We start from the raw sequence: 17,506 nt of genomic DNA on the forward strand, positions 1-17,506 counted from the left end.
TTGCTCTGACGCAGTTTAACTCTAAGTTCTTGTCATATTTTATAACCATTTTCTAAACTACTACTTTCGTAGCGAATAAACTACGATAATGTGAGAAATGTGGAAGGTGTCTGAATACATTCTGGGTTGACTAAATTTCAATACATTTGATTCGGCTTTTTAAGAACTGCGTCGAAGTAGAGCCAACAGTGTAAGAAAGGTAAGACAACAGCGTCCTCTCCTGAGTGTCTTTTAAATAACAAGCCAAGGAGAAGGCACTCGTCTCGTTTCAGCAGTGTAACGAAAACATACGAGGAGTCCTTCGGTCTTTTTCGGGAACGTTCCGGAAATACACGAACGTTAATCACTCCGCGACAAAAGGCTAATAACTAAAGTACCAAGACGTGTGAACGTCGATTGGTCACTCCGGTCGTGACTGCTGAGGCGAGGCCATTCAATGAACGGGTGAGGAGATGCACTAGCATCAAATCAGGGTGTGATGTAGAAAAACTTTCTGAGGATTATTCAAAAGGTTTTATAAAAAGGTATGTGACTTTCATCTTCACAAACCATTTATTCTGTCACCATCAGCGGTGCTTCTGTTATATTTAGTGACTTTTATATATGCGCGCTCCTGCGTAATATTATGACTGCATTGCGCTTCTCTGAGTTTGAAGTGAATTATGTCGTCTTAATTCATCTTCTGCTTTTTTTGTGACGTAAAATAATAGATTCTGCATAAACCTAAAGGAAGAATAAGTATTTTATTTAGGTTACACGTTATATTATTATATTAAAGCATTTAATTGTATTAATAACATGCAAGAACGTGATATTCGCATTTAATAACTAAAGAGTCTATTTTCAGCTGTTTTTAACTACATCCCACACCACTTTCTCACTCATGCTCAAAAATACACACAGGGGCTGTACTGGTTTAATTCGCTTAAAGGATCAGTGCGGGTTTGGGAGATCTGCACCTTGTGCTCGTTCACGTGGTTTGTGTGTCTGAATCTGTCAAGACCTCTTTAATCTGTCCCTGACACGTGGTGTGACAATGCCAACAATCTGCCAAACTGAAAACAAGTGCGCACTGCAGTGCACTCCAGAAGAGCCAGACAAGTGCCTTTGGCATAGACAGAGAGAGAGAGAGTTAAACAGTTTGATTAATACCTATGTAATTATACAGAAAGATGGAGTGGTTAATGTGCTAAGTAGTCTTTTGAGTGATTGCTAGGGTGTTGCTATGCAGTTTTTTATTGTTCTTGGTTGTTTCTAGGGTGCTGCTGATGTCTTTTTGAGTACAAAGCAACAATAAATGATGTATATTTTGATGTATTTTAAACTGTCAGAAGATGTGGTGAAATCATCATATTTTAGCTTCCAATCGATTATATAAAAAGTTCTTGTTAGGTCAATACAGGCTGAAGGTCTGAGTCAAGTTTGCTAGATGTAACTCTGGTCTAAAAGTTCAGATTTTGGATTAATAAGCTCAAACACAATACCAGTTTGTCCAGTCAACAAAATAAATGCATTTACTTTAATTAAGCCAGTATGAGATTTGTGGTCTATAAATCAGTGCATTTTTTTTCTCATTGCACCATGTAAATGTACAAACTCTCCTTCATTAGTTATGTTCATTCATCTAAGTCAGCAGTTTTATTTGATCATAAATGATTGAAAGTTAATTAGAACCCAAATAAAATGTGGTGCGCACCAGAGGAACATGATTGTGTTTACTTTGGACACATAATTTAGTTCATAGAGTATAGTGGATTATTAATAAAAGCTTATCAGAGTCTGGCCATGTTCATTCATTCAACAAGTGTAGTTAATCATAAATAATGCAAGCAAGCTGAAGTATGATATTGCACTATAGGCTACTGTGCCAAACAGAAAACAAGCAAAATACCATAGTTTAGGAATTTACTCAGTTTTATAGTGTTGTATGTAGGGCTGTCCCCGAATAGTCGAAGATTCGATGCATCGATATGCGGAGCCTGATTCGACCACCGATCTCACAGTCGAATCTTCGCGGGTGAAACGAGCATCATACCATTTTGGCAATATGGGGGAGCTCAATGTCAAATTGCACACAGAACTACTGATTTTGTACGGTTATATTAAGCTATATACAGCCTTTGATTATGATAATGCAGTAAAAACAAAAGTGAAAAGAAAGAAGCGTTCAATAAATAGGTAATAAATAATAAATTTGGAGGAGCCTTTTTTGAATGGTTTTCTGTTGGCACTGGCAGTGAGCGTTCTGCGCTCTGTTTATGCGCCCCCGCGGTGCCTCGCTTTTTCGCCGCCTGCTGCGCCTCGCGTTTTTGCAGGAGCGCTCTGAGCGCCTGAAGTTCAAAAAAAAAAAAAAATCAACTCTGAGCGGAAAAACGCCCAACGTCATTCACGTTCTTTTCCATTGTCCAATCGAATGAATGGAGACGCGGGTCTTCTGTTGTGATGGCGAAAGTTTACCGTCGCTTAAAAAGTCCGGAGACTGCAAGAAATGGAGGAGAAACATTTGGTGTCTATCGTGGGTAATCAGGAGCTGTATTATTTAGGGTTTCTGCTAATATGACAGTTTACTTAACAGCAAAAAACTAAGATTTTAGAGCGTTCGCGCTATGATCCTTTGATTTGACTGACAGGACAGCTGTTTTGGTCGTTGCTTAGCAAAAAAGGCAGTGCTGTGCGCCTCGCGTTTTTAGAACTAAAAGACGCGTTCTGTGTTTTTATTTAAACCTAAATAAGTTCGTCTGTCAGTTGGAAGGTAGTTTTGGTCGCTTTATTAAAAGTTGTTGCTGTGTGCAGTGTGTAAAATAAAATAAAAATTGTTTTACCCTCCTGCTGACTATAATGTCGTGCATCTTTCAACCCATTCACACACACACACACACACACACATAGGCCTAGATGATTCGACTATCGGTCGACTATAGAAAGATTCGAAAATTCTGATTCGACTATGAAAATTCATAGTCGGGGACAGCCCTAGTTGTATGTGGGATTTCCTAGGGTTTTATGACTTGGTGTCAAAGTATTTATATCAATGCATAATGTAAATGTGCAAACTTGTTTATAGAACTTTTTAACTGAAACAGTTCTGAACAGTTAACTGAAAAATTCACGATATTCAGATGTCTAAAAGACTACATTTTTAATTTAATTTTAATCTAATTTTAATGTAATTTAAATTGGAATTAAATTTAAATCTAGAAAAAATGTGTAAAAAGAACAAATAAATAAATAAATTAGTTTTAAAAAATATTAATAATATTGAGCTAAAATGAAGACATTTATTTGCAAAGGTCTGCTTCTCAAAAAGAAGGCAATAAAAATGCAAAAGAAAATGTTGCCTAATTTGATAATGCTGATTTTATCAATATCAATAAAAACTTTCCATCATCTACAGTTTTACATTTTCCATCAATTTTATTTCATTAGCTTTAATATACTTATTGAAATAACAAAAGCTGTCAGAAGGCAAAGGTTTCGGGTTTACTCCATTAAATGTAAAAATTACCTTAAGTTTTTTTTAGAACACTTTACAATAAGGTGTAACAATACAATAACAATACATTTATTAATATTTGTTAATGTCAGTTAATAAAAACACAGTCGTTCATGTTAGTTCACAGTGTAAACTAATGTTAACAAACAGTGATTTTAATAATGCATTAGTAAATACTGAACATTAACATTAACTAAGATTAATAAATGCTAGAAGTACTGTTCATTCACAGTTCATGTTAACTAAAGTATTTAACTAATGAACCCTATTGTAAAGTGTTAGCACTTTTTTGTGACATCTTGAAATTGTTTTATTTTTTTTTCAAATGTTCATGTTTTGAATGTCACGATTCTAATATAATTTGTAATTAAAAATGTATTCAGATAATGTGAAAAAGAAGCCATTTCACTTGTGATCTCAGACATTTGGACTATGTATGTACATTATAAGTTGCTTTTTAGTGTATTAGTATTGGTTTAAGATTTGGGGCTGGAATAAGGAATGGACTGAGTTTGGAGGTGCTCTGGCAGGTTGTGTGGGTGTGCTGGAGAAACGCTGAGAAGACGTGCTGATTCAGCACGATTACATCCCACTCCGTCCCCAAACGTCCATTAAAAGTGCTCTCGCTGCTTCCTCGGGTCTCTGTGGACCTGGACCTACTGTCGTAATGAGCTGATCGGAGCAGAGCTGCCGAGCGATCAAAAAAATAATGCGTTGTTGCAGCTTGAGTCTGTGTGGAGTTTGCTGAGTTTTGAGAGTAAGGCTTTTTACAAACCCCTCCCATCTTTCTCAGCTGATCTTAAACACCTCAAATCTCTCTTTTTCCCTCTTTTGCTGTTTTCTGCATTCCGGCTCTTTCAGATTTCTAATAGGGTCACATCAGGTTGTCCAATATGATGAAAGATTGCCTTCAGTTCCTCATTGAGCCAGCCAAGAAGCTCAAGTTTCGTCTGAAGGTACAGTGGCTCATTCATTCATTACTTCATTCAGTCATTGCATCAGAGGTTTTTTTTTTAGTAATTCAATAAAACTTATTAATATCAGGGTGTTTTTTTTTTTAAGTACAGGCACTTTCATTAAATATTAGATAACCGTTATATAACTGTGTATTTGGGATAGATAGTTCATAGTTCATGGCTTTTAAATAAAACTAAGTTTGTTTTACTAAAAATCAACTCAGCTGACATAAAAGTGTTTGTAGTTGAAGTTCATAGTTCGTAGTTTGCATTCAACCAATATTTTTGTCAGATGAGTTGATTTTTATTAAAACAAACTTAGTTGCAGTGTCATTTACACTACAACCAACAATTTTTCCTGCTAATGAAGTAGTGTACTTGTTTATCAACGAGAAATAATGAAATACGAGACATGTGGCATATAAAGAAAATAAGGAAAATTACAATAAACATGACTTTTGTTTTCATACTGAATATAGTTATTTACAATCAAGCCGTAAGTGTCAAAACTTTTGAAAAAGTTTGAAAATATAATTTTTTTATTTATTTAATATGATTATTATATATATGTGTGTATTTAGGACAGACTACATAAAATGCGAGGCACAACTGTACACATTTTATGTTAGACTAGTCAGAAACTAGCTTAGCTGAAACTAGTTGAGATTAATTTAAATGTGAGAAATGAAGAAAATGAAAAAAATTAAGGTAAATATTACTTGTAAACAATATTTGTATGCTTTTATATTGCTTATTCTGGATATAATTACTTCTATTCAAGCTTAAACTTGTGAAATTATTGTTTAGTTATTTTTTTAAATATGAAAAGAATATTTTATGGTCTGTATTTAGCATAAATAAATGCTAATTATGAAATTAAGAGTAAGGAGTTTCCAATTATAGAAAATATTCAGAAAAATGAATATTTATAAGTTCAGCTAATACGTGACCCTGGAGCACAAAAGTATTTGTAGCAATAGCCAACAACACATTGTGTTGGTCAAAATTATCAATTGTTTCTTTTATGTCAAAAATCATTAGGGTATTACATAAAGATCATGTTCCATACAGATATTTTATACATTTCCTGCCATAAATATATCAACACTTAATTTCTGATTAGTAATATGCATTGCTAAGAACTTCATTTGGACAACTTTAAAGGTGATTTTCTCAATATTTTGATTCATTTGCACCCTCAGATTCCAGATTTTCAAATAGTTGTATCCCAGCCAATTATTGTCCTATCCTAACAAACCATACATCAATGGATTATTTATAAAAATGACACTTATGACTGGTTTTGTGGTCCAGGGTCACACATATATTCCCTGGTGAAGCTTTAGTATCTCCATAATTCTCAATTGTCTGTGCAGGAGACACGGAAGAAAGTGAAACATGTCAAGAAAGAGCCGTTAACAGAGAGCCAGCTCTTTATAATGGAGCTTGCACGAGAACTCAACAGGATCTGTCAGGTAAGACAAATATATTGTTGCATTGTACCTGTACTTGGCTTTTCTCAGTTTAGAGTCAGGGTCAATAAATAAATAACCTGCCATTGATTTGAACTACATTTCCACACACATTTTCAACTCTCTGCGTGTTCCTGTTGATGTCTTTCAGAGGTCAGATATTCTGGCTCACATCTGGGCCGGAGAGGACATATGGCCTCCTCACGCCTGTCGAGAGTTCATTGTGGAGACCGCCAACATCCTGGAAATGAAGGTTTGAACCTGAGCTGAAATTAATCACAGGCAGAAGAATTTACTGAGCTGAACTTCAACAAATTCAACACACTTATCTGTCCTGTTTAAGGTTTAAATATTTTTTACATCAATATCGTGATTTCAAAATAAAAGCTCAAATCCTCACTCTGAGTTTACATGTTTTGATGTCCACATATTCAAGAAATTATAGTGGCTGTAGCATTTCTGTCGTAAAGAACTGGCAAATGTTAAAGATTAAGTGGACATTTTGACTTAAATGTTTTTTAGCCAATATTAAACAAGTATTAGATCCTGCCGCAACGTGGAAAAACAATCGTCAGGCCGTTGGCGCCCTCTGCAGGCATTTGTTATAATGCGTGTTTGATAAAACCATATGATTACTTGCTTTTAATACTTTATTTGAACTAGTTATTATTGTCGAATTTTATATGTATTTTAAATCATTCTAAAGGCTATTGTTCTCTTAGGTCTATTTTTTTACTACAAAAAAATTCATCACAATTATCTGTTTACTTTATTAATTGTCAGAATAAACCAATTAATCAGTTACCAAAATAATTGTTAGTGACAGCACTATATGTGTATGTATAACAATGTGTGTGTAATTCATACTTAAAAATGAAACTATTCATACTTTTATGCAAACATTATAACTTCAGGATATAATTAGAAATGTTAAAAGCATTCTCAGTTCATTTTTGAATGATGCACAATCCTGTTCCTCAATAAATATAGCCGCCTTCCTATTCATTTAGCTGCATCCTACAGGAGACACCCTCTGTTTTTCAGACAGCTGTTGTTTCTCAGGATCTGCATGGCTTTAATTACAGGCTGATGTTGGTTGGTTAGAGCCGCGTGTTATATTTAGAAAAAATCCTGCTTTAGACACAAACTGCCACCAGTCCCCATAGTAACCAGCTAGTCTGTTTCTATCAGGCTGAGTGACAGCTCCAGTGGCTTAAGGGTTTAAAATTCTGTGTCAGTTTTCAAAGGATCAAGGATAATCGTGGTTTGTTTTAAGTTATAGTATAGTCCGCAGCACTTTTGTGTCCTTGAGAAAGGTGTTGAGCTGTAGTTCGCTCCAGGGCGTCCGCCTCGCGGATTTAGTGTACTTTGAAAAAAGCTTGTTGTCAGCACATTGCGTCTGAGAAATCAAAGTAATTGATTTGAGTTAGACACGGGCTGTTTATTAAAAAGGTTACTGCGTCATAAATGTCAGCTCAAGGGGCTCAAGTTATTAAGGCAATTATTTTCAGAGTTACCAATATTGAATCAAAAATACTCTGTTGCAAAATTTAATTGCACTGAGAGATTTAGTTAAAAATGTCTCTATATGTGGTCATAGAGATGATACAAACATTCAACTAGCCAGATGTAGTTTATGTTCTTTCCAAAGCTGTTTGAATAAAAATATCACGAAAGTCTGTAACTTGCATGCAGTATTCCAAGTCTTCTGTTTTTTTCTCATTATGCAGGAAAATATTGAGAAACCCGTGCAAGTTTATGCCGATCTGCATCCGGAAAAGCGGGACTGGAAGAGTCATTTACTGAGCATGCTGGAGCAGGGAGGAGAATATGACATGGGCCCGTACAAAAGGATCATTATGGACTGGACCAGAGGACAGCGCAACAGACACACAGTGAGGAAGATTCAGAAGATACATCTGCATACAGTGGTGGCCAAAATTATTAGAACACTAGTATTGTCACCAGCTAAAAAATGGTTTTTAGTCAGTAATATCTGTCTTTTGCTGCAGTGTGTCAATTGGAAATATGAGTTTACATTTCCAAACAGTCATTTTGCCATTAATTTTAATAATCCAGTGAAATTTTGTTTGCACAAGGAGTCTGAAAACAGCCAGTGCTCCACACAGAGATCTGATCTCATCATTATCCAGTCTGTCTGGAATGACATGAAGAAACAGAACAAACTGAGACAGACTAAATCCAGAAGAACTGTGGCAACGTCTCCAAGATGCTTCAAGAGACCTACCTGCAACGCTACCTGAAAAACTATGTGCAAGTGCACCTAGGGCAAAAGCTGTTTTAAACGCTTTAAGTCAAAAGGATGGTCACACCAAATGTTGATTTAATTTAGTTAATAGAAGTTAATTGATAAAAGAAAATCTAGTTATGACATTATTTTTGACAGCATCCTCATTTTACAGCATTTTTACACAAGTACCTAAAACGTTTAACAGTGCTGTAGATTTGCAGGTAGGTTTCTTGAAGCATCTTGGAGACATTGCCACAGTTCTTCTGGATTTAGTCTGTCTCAGTTTGTTCTGTTTCTTCATGACAGACTGGATGATGATGAGATCAGATCTCTGTGTGGAGAACTGGCTGTTGTCAGACTCCTTGTGCAAACAAAAATCTGACTGGATTATTACAATTAATTGCAAAATGAATGTTTAGAAATGTAAACTGATATTTCCTACTGATACACTACAGCAAAAGATAGAAATAACTGACTTAAAACCATTTTTTTAGCTGGTGAAAATACTAGTGTTCTAATCATTTTGGCAACCACTGTATACACTACCAAAACTAACTTCATGAGATGCATTCCGGGATGCTTTTCATGCAGCATTGGAAAAGTTTATACAAAATGTGTTAAAAAATGTAATATTTTATATATAAAAAAATCATAGGCAAACATACATCATATTTGTCTAGAAAGCAGTTTGATAGTGTTTGTATGGGCCTCTATTACAAATACGTTTATATCCATAAATATATTAATGGTTACATGATTCTCTCATTTTGAGAGGAGTAATTGGTTTACTCCTGTGGAGAGTGTGTAATTTAAAGGAATAGTTCCCCAAAAAATGAAAATTACCTCATGATTTACTCACCCTTATGCTATCCTAGGTTTATGACTTTCTTCTTTCAGATGAATACAATTGGATTTATAATAAAAAATGTCCTGCCTCTTCCAAGCTTTTTATATTGATTTTTAAGCAAAATAAAGTGGGTCCATCCATCCATCTATCAAAAAAGTACTCCACATGGCCCCACAGGGGCATAATAAAGACCTTCTGAAGTGAATTGATGCATTTATATAAGAAAAATATCCATATTTAAAACTTATAAGAACCATAATCTTGAGCTTTCATGAGAGAGTGGCAAAGGAAATCCTCCAACATTTTTCTTTACAATTCCTCATTTTGTACTTCTAATTCATGACCGGTGTTTTGGTTTGAGAGATTACAGCTTTAAAGTTTTAAATATGAATAAAATATGGATTTTTTTTAATACAAACTCATCAATTCACTTCAGAAGGCCTTTATTAACCCTCCGGAGTCGTGTGGAGTACTTTTTATGACGGATGAATGCACTTTATTAGACTTCAAAATCTCAACATCCGTTCACTGCCATTATAGCTTAGAAGAGCCAGAACAGTTTTAATACAACTCCGATTGTATTCGTCAGAAAGAAGAAAGTCATATGCACCTAGGATGGCTTGAGGGTGATTAAATCATGGGTAATTTTCAGTTTTGGGTGAACTATCCCTTTAAATTAAATCCTTGCTGTATATGAAGCATCTTACTCTCTCCATGGATCTTAGTCTCAGGTTGCTCTCTGATTAAGAATTAAGATATTAACCTTGCTATGATCCTCTTGTCAGACTGGGTTGATTACAAACGACCTCACCGACTGACCCGAGAAAGAGACAGACACAGCCTGCTAAGCCGTATGAATTGAACTGACCACTGATTTCTATTGTTTTACATTTAAAAAAAAAGACAGATTTGCCAAACACGTATAGCTTACTGCATACTGCAGGGAGTACACTGTATACTAAGAGGGTTTCTGCAGATTTTAAAGGGATAGTTCACCCAAAAAATAAAAATTTCAGGGCAGGCCATCTAAGATGTACAGTAGGTGAACATCTTTGTGACATTTTCATTCTTGGGTGAACTATCCCTTAAAAAAGTTTCTAAATAAGTACAGAAAGTCTTAAATAAAGGCATGGCATCAAATGTTGCATGCACTGCATTTTCCAGTTCAAATATGTTAACATCCTTAAATCAAATACATTTACTTTTTTTGTAAGGTGAATAAAAAAGCATTTAAAACATTACTAATACAACTCAGTGTGTGCTCCCTAGACATTTACATTTAGAGAACACACTGACATATTGTATTCCCTTCAATTAATTACTTTTTCTTTGCTTGGTCTTAAAAAGACAAATCCTGTAGAAACCCCCTTTTGGAACCATTATTTTTAAGAGTGCATGTGAAAGAGTTTGTATTATGCAGCAATACCCAAATAAATGCATTTTTCTCTTTTAGATACTAAATTGTTAAACAGCCCAAACTCACATCATTTTTGATGCAGATGATTTGAAACGCCTCAGAGCCACAGTGTTAACACTCTTCAGGGAGGTCAATGGCTTGCTATTAGCTGTCACACATTAACCTGGATTCGAGAAAGCATTTAAACATACACCTTTAAGTCTACAGGGAAATGTATCCTTTCAATATAGCATTACCTTTCTCATGCCTAATCAATAATTCATTCCCTTCTCAGAGTCCATTTTATTTCTTAGGAGTAATTTGTAACTCAATATCAGTAAATACTGTTAGTGAAGTATCATCTCCCCTTCTCTCATTACAAACAACTCCATTGACCTGCCTCTGCCATTGACACATGCACAAACACAAAGAACTATGTTTGAAAATGTGTTTCTAAATCTATATTTTAAAACTGTTGATTTTTGCTTCTCATCTTTCTCTCTCAGCATGGTATCTGGCCTGGTGAGGCGGTGCTGATGATGTTGGATGATGTGGAGTTGCAGTGGAAGCGGGGTCAGTTGCCACGCTTGCAGTCTGCTATGGAGCTGCTCATAGGGGTCGTGCTTGGAGAACATATGGATAAGGTGTGATGCTTCTGGAAACACAACATTCAAAGACTTTCTATAAATTCAAAATGAGCATATTTCATTTTTGTATCTGATAACCAGCACCACTGACATTAAGCATACCTGTGTTTTTGTAGGAGCTCATTCCAAGACTGTGGCTGGTACAAAAACAAAAGACCCAGAAGATCGGTGAGAAGGCAGTAACATTCATTATCCAGAATTGATTTGAAGGATAGTAACATACACCTACAGATTATCTAAGTGATTTCTGCACAACTAGTGGCACCAAGAGGAATTATTAAAAAAAAAACAAAGCTTGTAAATCAGATAGTCTTGTGGTATTTACTGGAAAATATTTATTTTTCATAATTCACTTTTTTTTTATCTTTTTTTTTTTAGTTTAGACATGAATTTTTTGTGATTGGTGTGTCGTGAATAGGCTTTCTGATAATCTCTCTCTCTCTCTCTGATCTTCTTTAGATTGCACTGGCTATATTCCACACATAGGTAAGAGATTAATAAATTTGTTAATCAAATAATTAATTATTTAATGTCATTTAAATGCATTGACTTTTAGCAACTATAGTCATCAAGGCTGCCAGTGCAGTAGTTTATTTCTAATATTTATTAAGTAACACAGAAATGTTGCTTTTCGTTTCAGTGTGGAACTGGATATGTGATGCTGCAGGTTTGTGTGTTTAAATACATTTGCGGTCAATGAGGTTTTTTAATGTTTTTGGAAGAAAGTCTTTTATGCTCACGAAGACTGCATTTATGTGCTCAAATGCCTGCTGAGCACACGTGACAGGTGAACAACATTCAGACATTCAGAGTTTTGAGGAGATCAGACCACAGCTGGTGCTATAACAGTTGTGCAATAAACATTTAAAAAACGTAATATTTACCTGAATTTGCCAACAATGCTTTTTTTCAGTCATTGATTTAGGTGGCTACAGGCTTGCTACATAATGTCTTTTTTTTATCAGTGCCTAAATGCCTTAAAGCACTTGAACTCCAGTAATCACTGCTTGCAGATATACTGTAAAATGTAATTTATTCCTGTAATGCAAAGCTGAACATAATCCTTCAAAAATCCTTCATATATATATATGCTGCTCAAAAGTTTGTGATCAGTAAGATTTTTAATGGTTTTTAAAGATGCTTCTTATGGTCATCAAGGCTGCATTTATTTGATCAAAAATACAGATAAAAACTGTAATACTGTGAAATATTATTTCAATTTAAAATAACTCTTTTCTATGTGAATATATTTTACCATGTAATTTATTCCTGTAATACAAAGCTAAAGCTTTAAACAAAGTTTTAGCATCATTACTTCAGTCTTCAGTGTCACATGATCCTTCAGAAATCATTCTAATATACTGATATATAATCAATGTTGAAAACAGTTGTGCTGCTTAATATTTTTTTGGAACCTGTGATACTTTTGTTCAGGATTCTTTGATTAATAAAAGGTTAAGAACAGCATTTATTTAAAATAGAAACATTTTCTAACAATATACACTACTGTTCAAATAAAAAGTTTGGGGTCAGTACATTTTTATTCTTTCTTGAAAGAAATTAATACTTTTATTTACCAAGGGTGTGTTAAATTAATAGAAAATAATAGCATAGATTTACATTGTTAGAAAAGTTATGAAAAGTTAAATGCTGTTCTTTTTTTAACTTGTTATACATCAAAGAATTCTGAGAAAAAAAAAAAAAAAAACACAGGTTCCAAAAAATATTTAGCAGCACAACTGTTTCCAACATTAATCATTCTAATAACAAATCAGAATATTAGGATCATGTGACACTTAAGACTGGAGTAACAGCTGATAAAAATTCAGCTGTGCATCACAGGAATAAATTATATTTGAAAGTATATTTAAAAAAAAAACATTATTTCATATTTTAATACGTTTTATTACAGTTTTTATGTATTTTTGATTAAATACATGCAGCCTTGATGAGCATAAGAGACTTCTTTAAACAAACATTACAAGTCTTACTGATCCCAAACTTTTGAGCAGCAGTGTATATACATACAGTCGTGGCCAAAAGTTTTGAGAATGACACAAATAATAGTTTTCACAAAGTTTGCTGCTCAACTGCTTTTAGATCTTTGTTTCAGTTGTTTCTGTGATGTACTGAAATATAATTACAAGCACTTCATACGTTTCAAAGGCTTTTATCGACAATTACATGACATTTATGCAAAGAGTCAGTATTTGCAGTGTTGGCCCTTCTTTTTCAGGACCTCTGCAATTCGACTGGGCATGCTCTCAATCAACTTCTGGGCCAAATCCTGACTGATAGCAACCCATTCTTTCATAATCACTTCTTGGAGTTTGTCAGAATTAGTGGATTTTTGTTTGTCCACCCGCCTCTTGAGGATTGACCACAAGTTCTCAATGGGATTAAGATCTGGTTAATTTCCAGGCCATGGACCCAAAATTTCAACGTTTTGGTCCCCGAGCCACTTAGTTATCACTTTTGCCTTATGGCACGGTGCTCCATCGTGCTGGAAAATGCATTGTTCTTCACCAAACTGTTGTTGGATTGTTGGAAGAAGTTGCTGTTGGAGGGTGTTTTGGTACCATTCTTTATTCATGGCTGTGTTTTTGGGCAAAATTGTGAGGGAGCCCACTCCCTTGGATGAGAAGCAACCCCACACATGAATGGTCTCAGGATGCTTTACTGTTGGCGTGACACAGGACTGATGCTAGCGCTCACCTTTTCTTCTCCAAGCCTTTTTCCAGATGCCCCAAACAATCAGAAAGAGGCTTCATCGGAGAATATGACTTTGCCCCAGTCCTCAGCATTCCATTCGCCATAGTTTTTGCAGAAGGTCAATCTGTCCCTGATGTTTTTTTTTTGGAGAGAAGTGGCTTCTTTGCTGCCCTTCTTGACACCAGGCCATCTTCCAAAAGTCTTGGCCTCACTGTGCGTGCAGATGCGCTCACACCTGCCTGCTGCCATTCCTGAGCAAGCTCTGCACTGGTGGCACTCCGATCCCGCAGCTGAATCCTCTTTAGGAGACGATCCTGGCGCTTGCTGGACTTTCTTGGACGCCCTGAAGCCTTCTTAACAAGAATTGAACCTCTTTCCTTGAAGTTCTTGATGATCCTATAAATTGTTGGTTTAGGTGCAATCTTAGTAGCCACAATGTCCTTGCCTGTGAAGCCATTTTTATGCAACACAATGATGGCTGCAAGCGTTTCTTTGATTTTTCAATATTTATGTAATTCTCAAAACTTTTGGCCACGACTGTACATACATACATAAAATAATTAATTGCTTTAAAAAAAGGAAAGAATAAAAATTTACTGACCCCAAACTTTTGCATGATAGAGTATTTTGTTAGAAAAGATTTCTATTTTAAATAAATGCTGTTCTTTTCACTTTTTATTCATCAAAGAATCCTGAGAGAAAAGTATCACAGGTCCCAAAAAATATTAAGCAGCACAACTGTTTCCACCACTGATAATAAATCAGCATATTAGAATGATTTCTGAAGGATCATGTAACACTGAGAACTGGAGTAATGATGCTAATAATTCAGCTTTGATCACAGGAATAAATTAGATTTGAATGTATATTAAAATAGAAAAACATTATTTTACATTGTAATAATATTTCACAATATTACATTTTTTGTCTGCATTTTTGATCAAATAAACAGAGCCTTGATGAGCATAAGAAACTTTTATAAAAAACATAAAAAATTGTGCTGATCCCAATTTTTTTTTGAACAGCACTATATACAATCATTAATTTAAATTATTATAATTAGAAGTGCGCTGTTTCATTTGATCCAGATGTCTATCCACTGTTTATTTTCTTGAAATGATACATAAAACAAGAATACATGATATAGACAAGACATAAATCTAACCGAAAGTGCTGCCGTGTTTTACAGTGGAGGTGACGTTTGACCCAGAGACGGCCAACCCTGCTCTCCTTTTGTCCGAAGACTGCAAGCGTATGCAGTGTGGTCTGGAGCGGCGTGAGGTTCCCCGCGGCCAGCGGCGCTTCGACGGCTGGTGGTGCTGTCTCGGCTCTGAGGGCTTCTCCTCGGGACGCCGGTACTGGGAGGTAGAAGTGGGCGACCGTGATTGGCGTCTCGGGGTGGCCAAAGAATCAGCTCTCTGCAAAGGCTACAGACCACTAAACACCCAAAGCGGATACCTCACCCTCAGGCTGGAGCGGGGCTCCGAGCTCAAGGCCCTAACCACACCGCCCACACCCCTGCCCCAGTCGCTCATCCCGCGGCGGGTGGGGGTCTATCTGGACTATGAGGAGGGGCAGCTGTCCTTCTATGACACCCAGAGGCGTGCGCACATCTACACATACAGCGAGAGGTTCACGGAGAAGCTTTACCCGGTGTTTGGAACGGTGGAGATGGTGCGCGAGATGGTGATCAGGCCTGCAGACCTGAGGGAGCGATGTCTCTGTAAGGGACAATGTCTGTTCTGCTAATCCTCACGCACATGGATATGAAAAAAATTACACACACATTAGAAAACAGGAATTGATTAATGCTTACAAAAAATAGTGCATAAAAAAGAATTTTAGATTTTTAGAGTAGCCAAAGCTGTGATTTCTGCACCACTAGCATCAGCAAGGAATTGTAAAAATACTGTTGTCAGATGATCAGATAGTCCTGTCCAATATTTGTAACAGAGAGATCTGCAGTGATGACGTAGTTTTGTAGGCCAGTTCGGAAGCTCATTTCTGGGTTTTGTTATTACAAGTACATTCTTTGTGCAGCTACAAAACATATTCTTTAAAAAATATATTAAGGGCTTGTTTGCGCAAACGTGCTGATGCATGAGTGCTGGGAATGTGTACATGATTCTACTAAAAGAAAAAGCTTTTTCAAAGAAAAAAAAAACGTTTCCAGCTCAAACTGCTTAATGCACAGATAGCATTCAGACTTTTTGCAGTTAATCTTTCTTTTTTTTTTTTTTCAAGAAATTAAACTTGTAAAATCTCGCTCAAATTTAATAGAGGCTGTGCTATATGGCATGTGATTGTTCCTTTTGTCTTTTTATACCTATTTACCCATATACAGTTGAAGTCAAAAGTTTACATACACCTTGCAGAATCTGCAAAATGCTAATTATTTTAGAGCGAGCATACTAAATGCATGTTATTTTTTATTTAGTACTGACCTGAATAAGAGATTTCACATAAAAGATGTTAACATATAGTCCACAAGAGAAGTTTAGTGATAGTTGTTCATGAGTCTCTTGTTTGTCCTGAACAGTTAAACTGCCTGCTGTTCTTTAGAAAAATCTTTCAGGTCCCACAAATTCTTTGGTTTTTCAGCATTTTTGTGTATTTGAACTCTTTCCAAAAATGCCTGTATGATTTTGAGGTCCATCTTTTGACACTGAGGACAACTGAGAGACTCATATACAACTATTACAGAAGGTTCAAATGCTCACTGATGCTTCAGGAGAAAACAAAAAACAAAGCATTAAGTTTTGAGCAGCATGATTTGTACATTTTTCTTATTTTGCCTTAATATCATATTGTTTCATTTAGTACTGCCCGTTAGAAGCTTCAGAAGTTACTTACATGTTTTCCAGAAGACAAAATAAGTTCAATTTACCCTGATCTTTAATTACCAAAAGTTTTCACCCCTGGCTCCTAATGCATTTTTTCCTCCTGAAGCATCAGTGAGCATTTGAACCTTCTGTAATAGTTGCATGTAAGTCCCTCAGTTGTCCTCAATGTGAAAAGATGGATCTCAAAATCATAGTTATTGTTGAAAAGGGTTCAAATATGTTCAAAAATGCTAAAAAAAAAAAAAAAGAATTTGTGGGAACTGATGGGTTTTTCTGAAGAACAGCAGGCAGTTTAACTGTTCAGGTCAAACAAGGGACTTATAAACAACAACTTACTAAAAAATCATTCTGGTAACAACACAGTAGTAAGAATCAAGTGTATGTTGGCATTTGAACAGGTTCATTTTTATTACTTCAACTATTATTTTCTCTTGTGGACTATATGTAAACATATTTTATGTGAAACCTCTTATTCAGGTCAGTACTGAATAAAAAATAACATGCATTTTGTATAATCTCTCTTATTTTGGTCAAAAATGTAACATTTTGCAGATTCTGCTAGGTGTATGTAAACTTTTGACTTCAACTGTAATATCTCCGTTTACAATTTATATAATAAGATTATAATAATAAGATTACAATTAACCAAATCTAGTCTAAAAAAGTCTAAAACCAAAATATTTTTGCTGACCTGAATGCACTATTTTCCCCCAAATCTTGTATTAGAAAGAATCAGATATACACTAATCACATTCAACTCCATTGTTTGTTTGTCTGTCAGTAACATAAGAAAGCATATAGAGGGCAGTAGGAGTACATACTCCTCTAATCAATGTAAAGCATTTTAGTAGGTTATTTCACAGTGTGCTAAACACATTGAATTGCACCT

General features: G+C 35.4%; 1 protein-coding gene across 1 annotated transcript; it reads left to right on the forward strand.

Moving 5' to 3' along the window:
* Positions 1 to 382: 382 nt before the first annotated feature.
* LOC141287630 (E3 ubiquitin-protein ligase TRIM69) lies at positions 383 to 17,402 on the forward strand. Its single transcript, XM_073819785.1, has 10 exons — positions 383 to 524; positions 4,355 to 4,449; positions 5,826 to 5,924; positions 6,073 to 6,174; positions 7,652 to 7,816; positions 10,922 to 11,059; positions 11,179 to 11,230; positions 11,522 to 11,548; positions 11,703 to 11,729; positions 14,964 to 17,402. The coding sequence occupies exons 2-10, from the start codon at positions 4,387 to 4,389 to the stop codon at positions 15,521 to 15,523; spliced, it is 1,233 nt and encodes a 410-aa protein (XP_073675886.1). The 5' UTR covers positions 383 to 524; positions 4,355 to 4,386; the 3' UTR covers positions 15,524 to 17,402.
* Positions 17,403 to 17,506: the final 104 nt, after the last annotated feature.

Source organism: Garra rufa, chromosome 15, assembly GCF_049309525.1.
Source record: "Garra rufa chromosome 15, GarRuf1.0, whole genome shotgun sequence".
In the NCBI taxonomy this organism is placed as follows: domain Eukaryota; kingdom Metazoa; phylum Chordata; class Actinopteri; order Cypriniformes; family Cyprinidae; genus Garra; species Garra rufa.

Coding starts and splice junctions, on each gene's coding strand:
- LOC141287630 (XM_073819785.1), top strand. CDS start 4,387: ATGATGAAAGATTGCCTTCAGTTCCTCATTGAGCCAGCCAAGAAGCTC. Junction 7,817..10,921: donor GACAGCGCAACAGACACACA/GTGAGGAAGATT, acceptor TTTCTCTCTCAG/CATGGTATCTGGCCTGGTGA. Junction 11,730..14,963: donor CTGGATATGTGATGCTGCAG/GTTTGTGTGTTT, acceptor CGTGTTTTACAG/TGGAGGTGACGTTTGACCCA.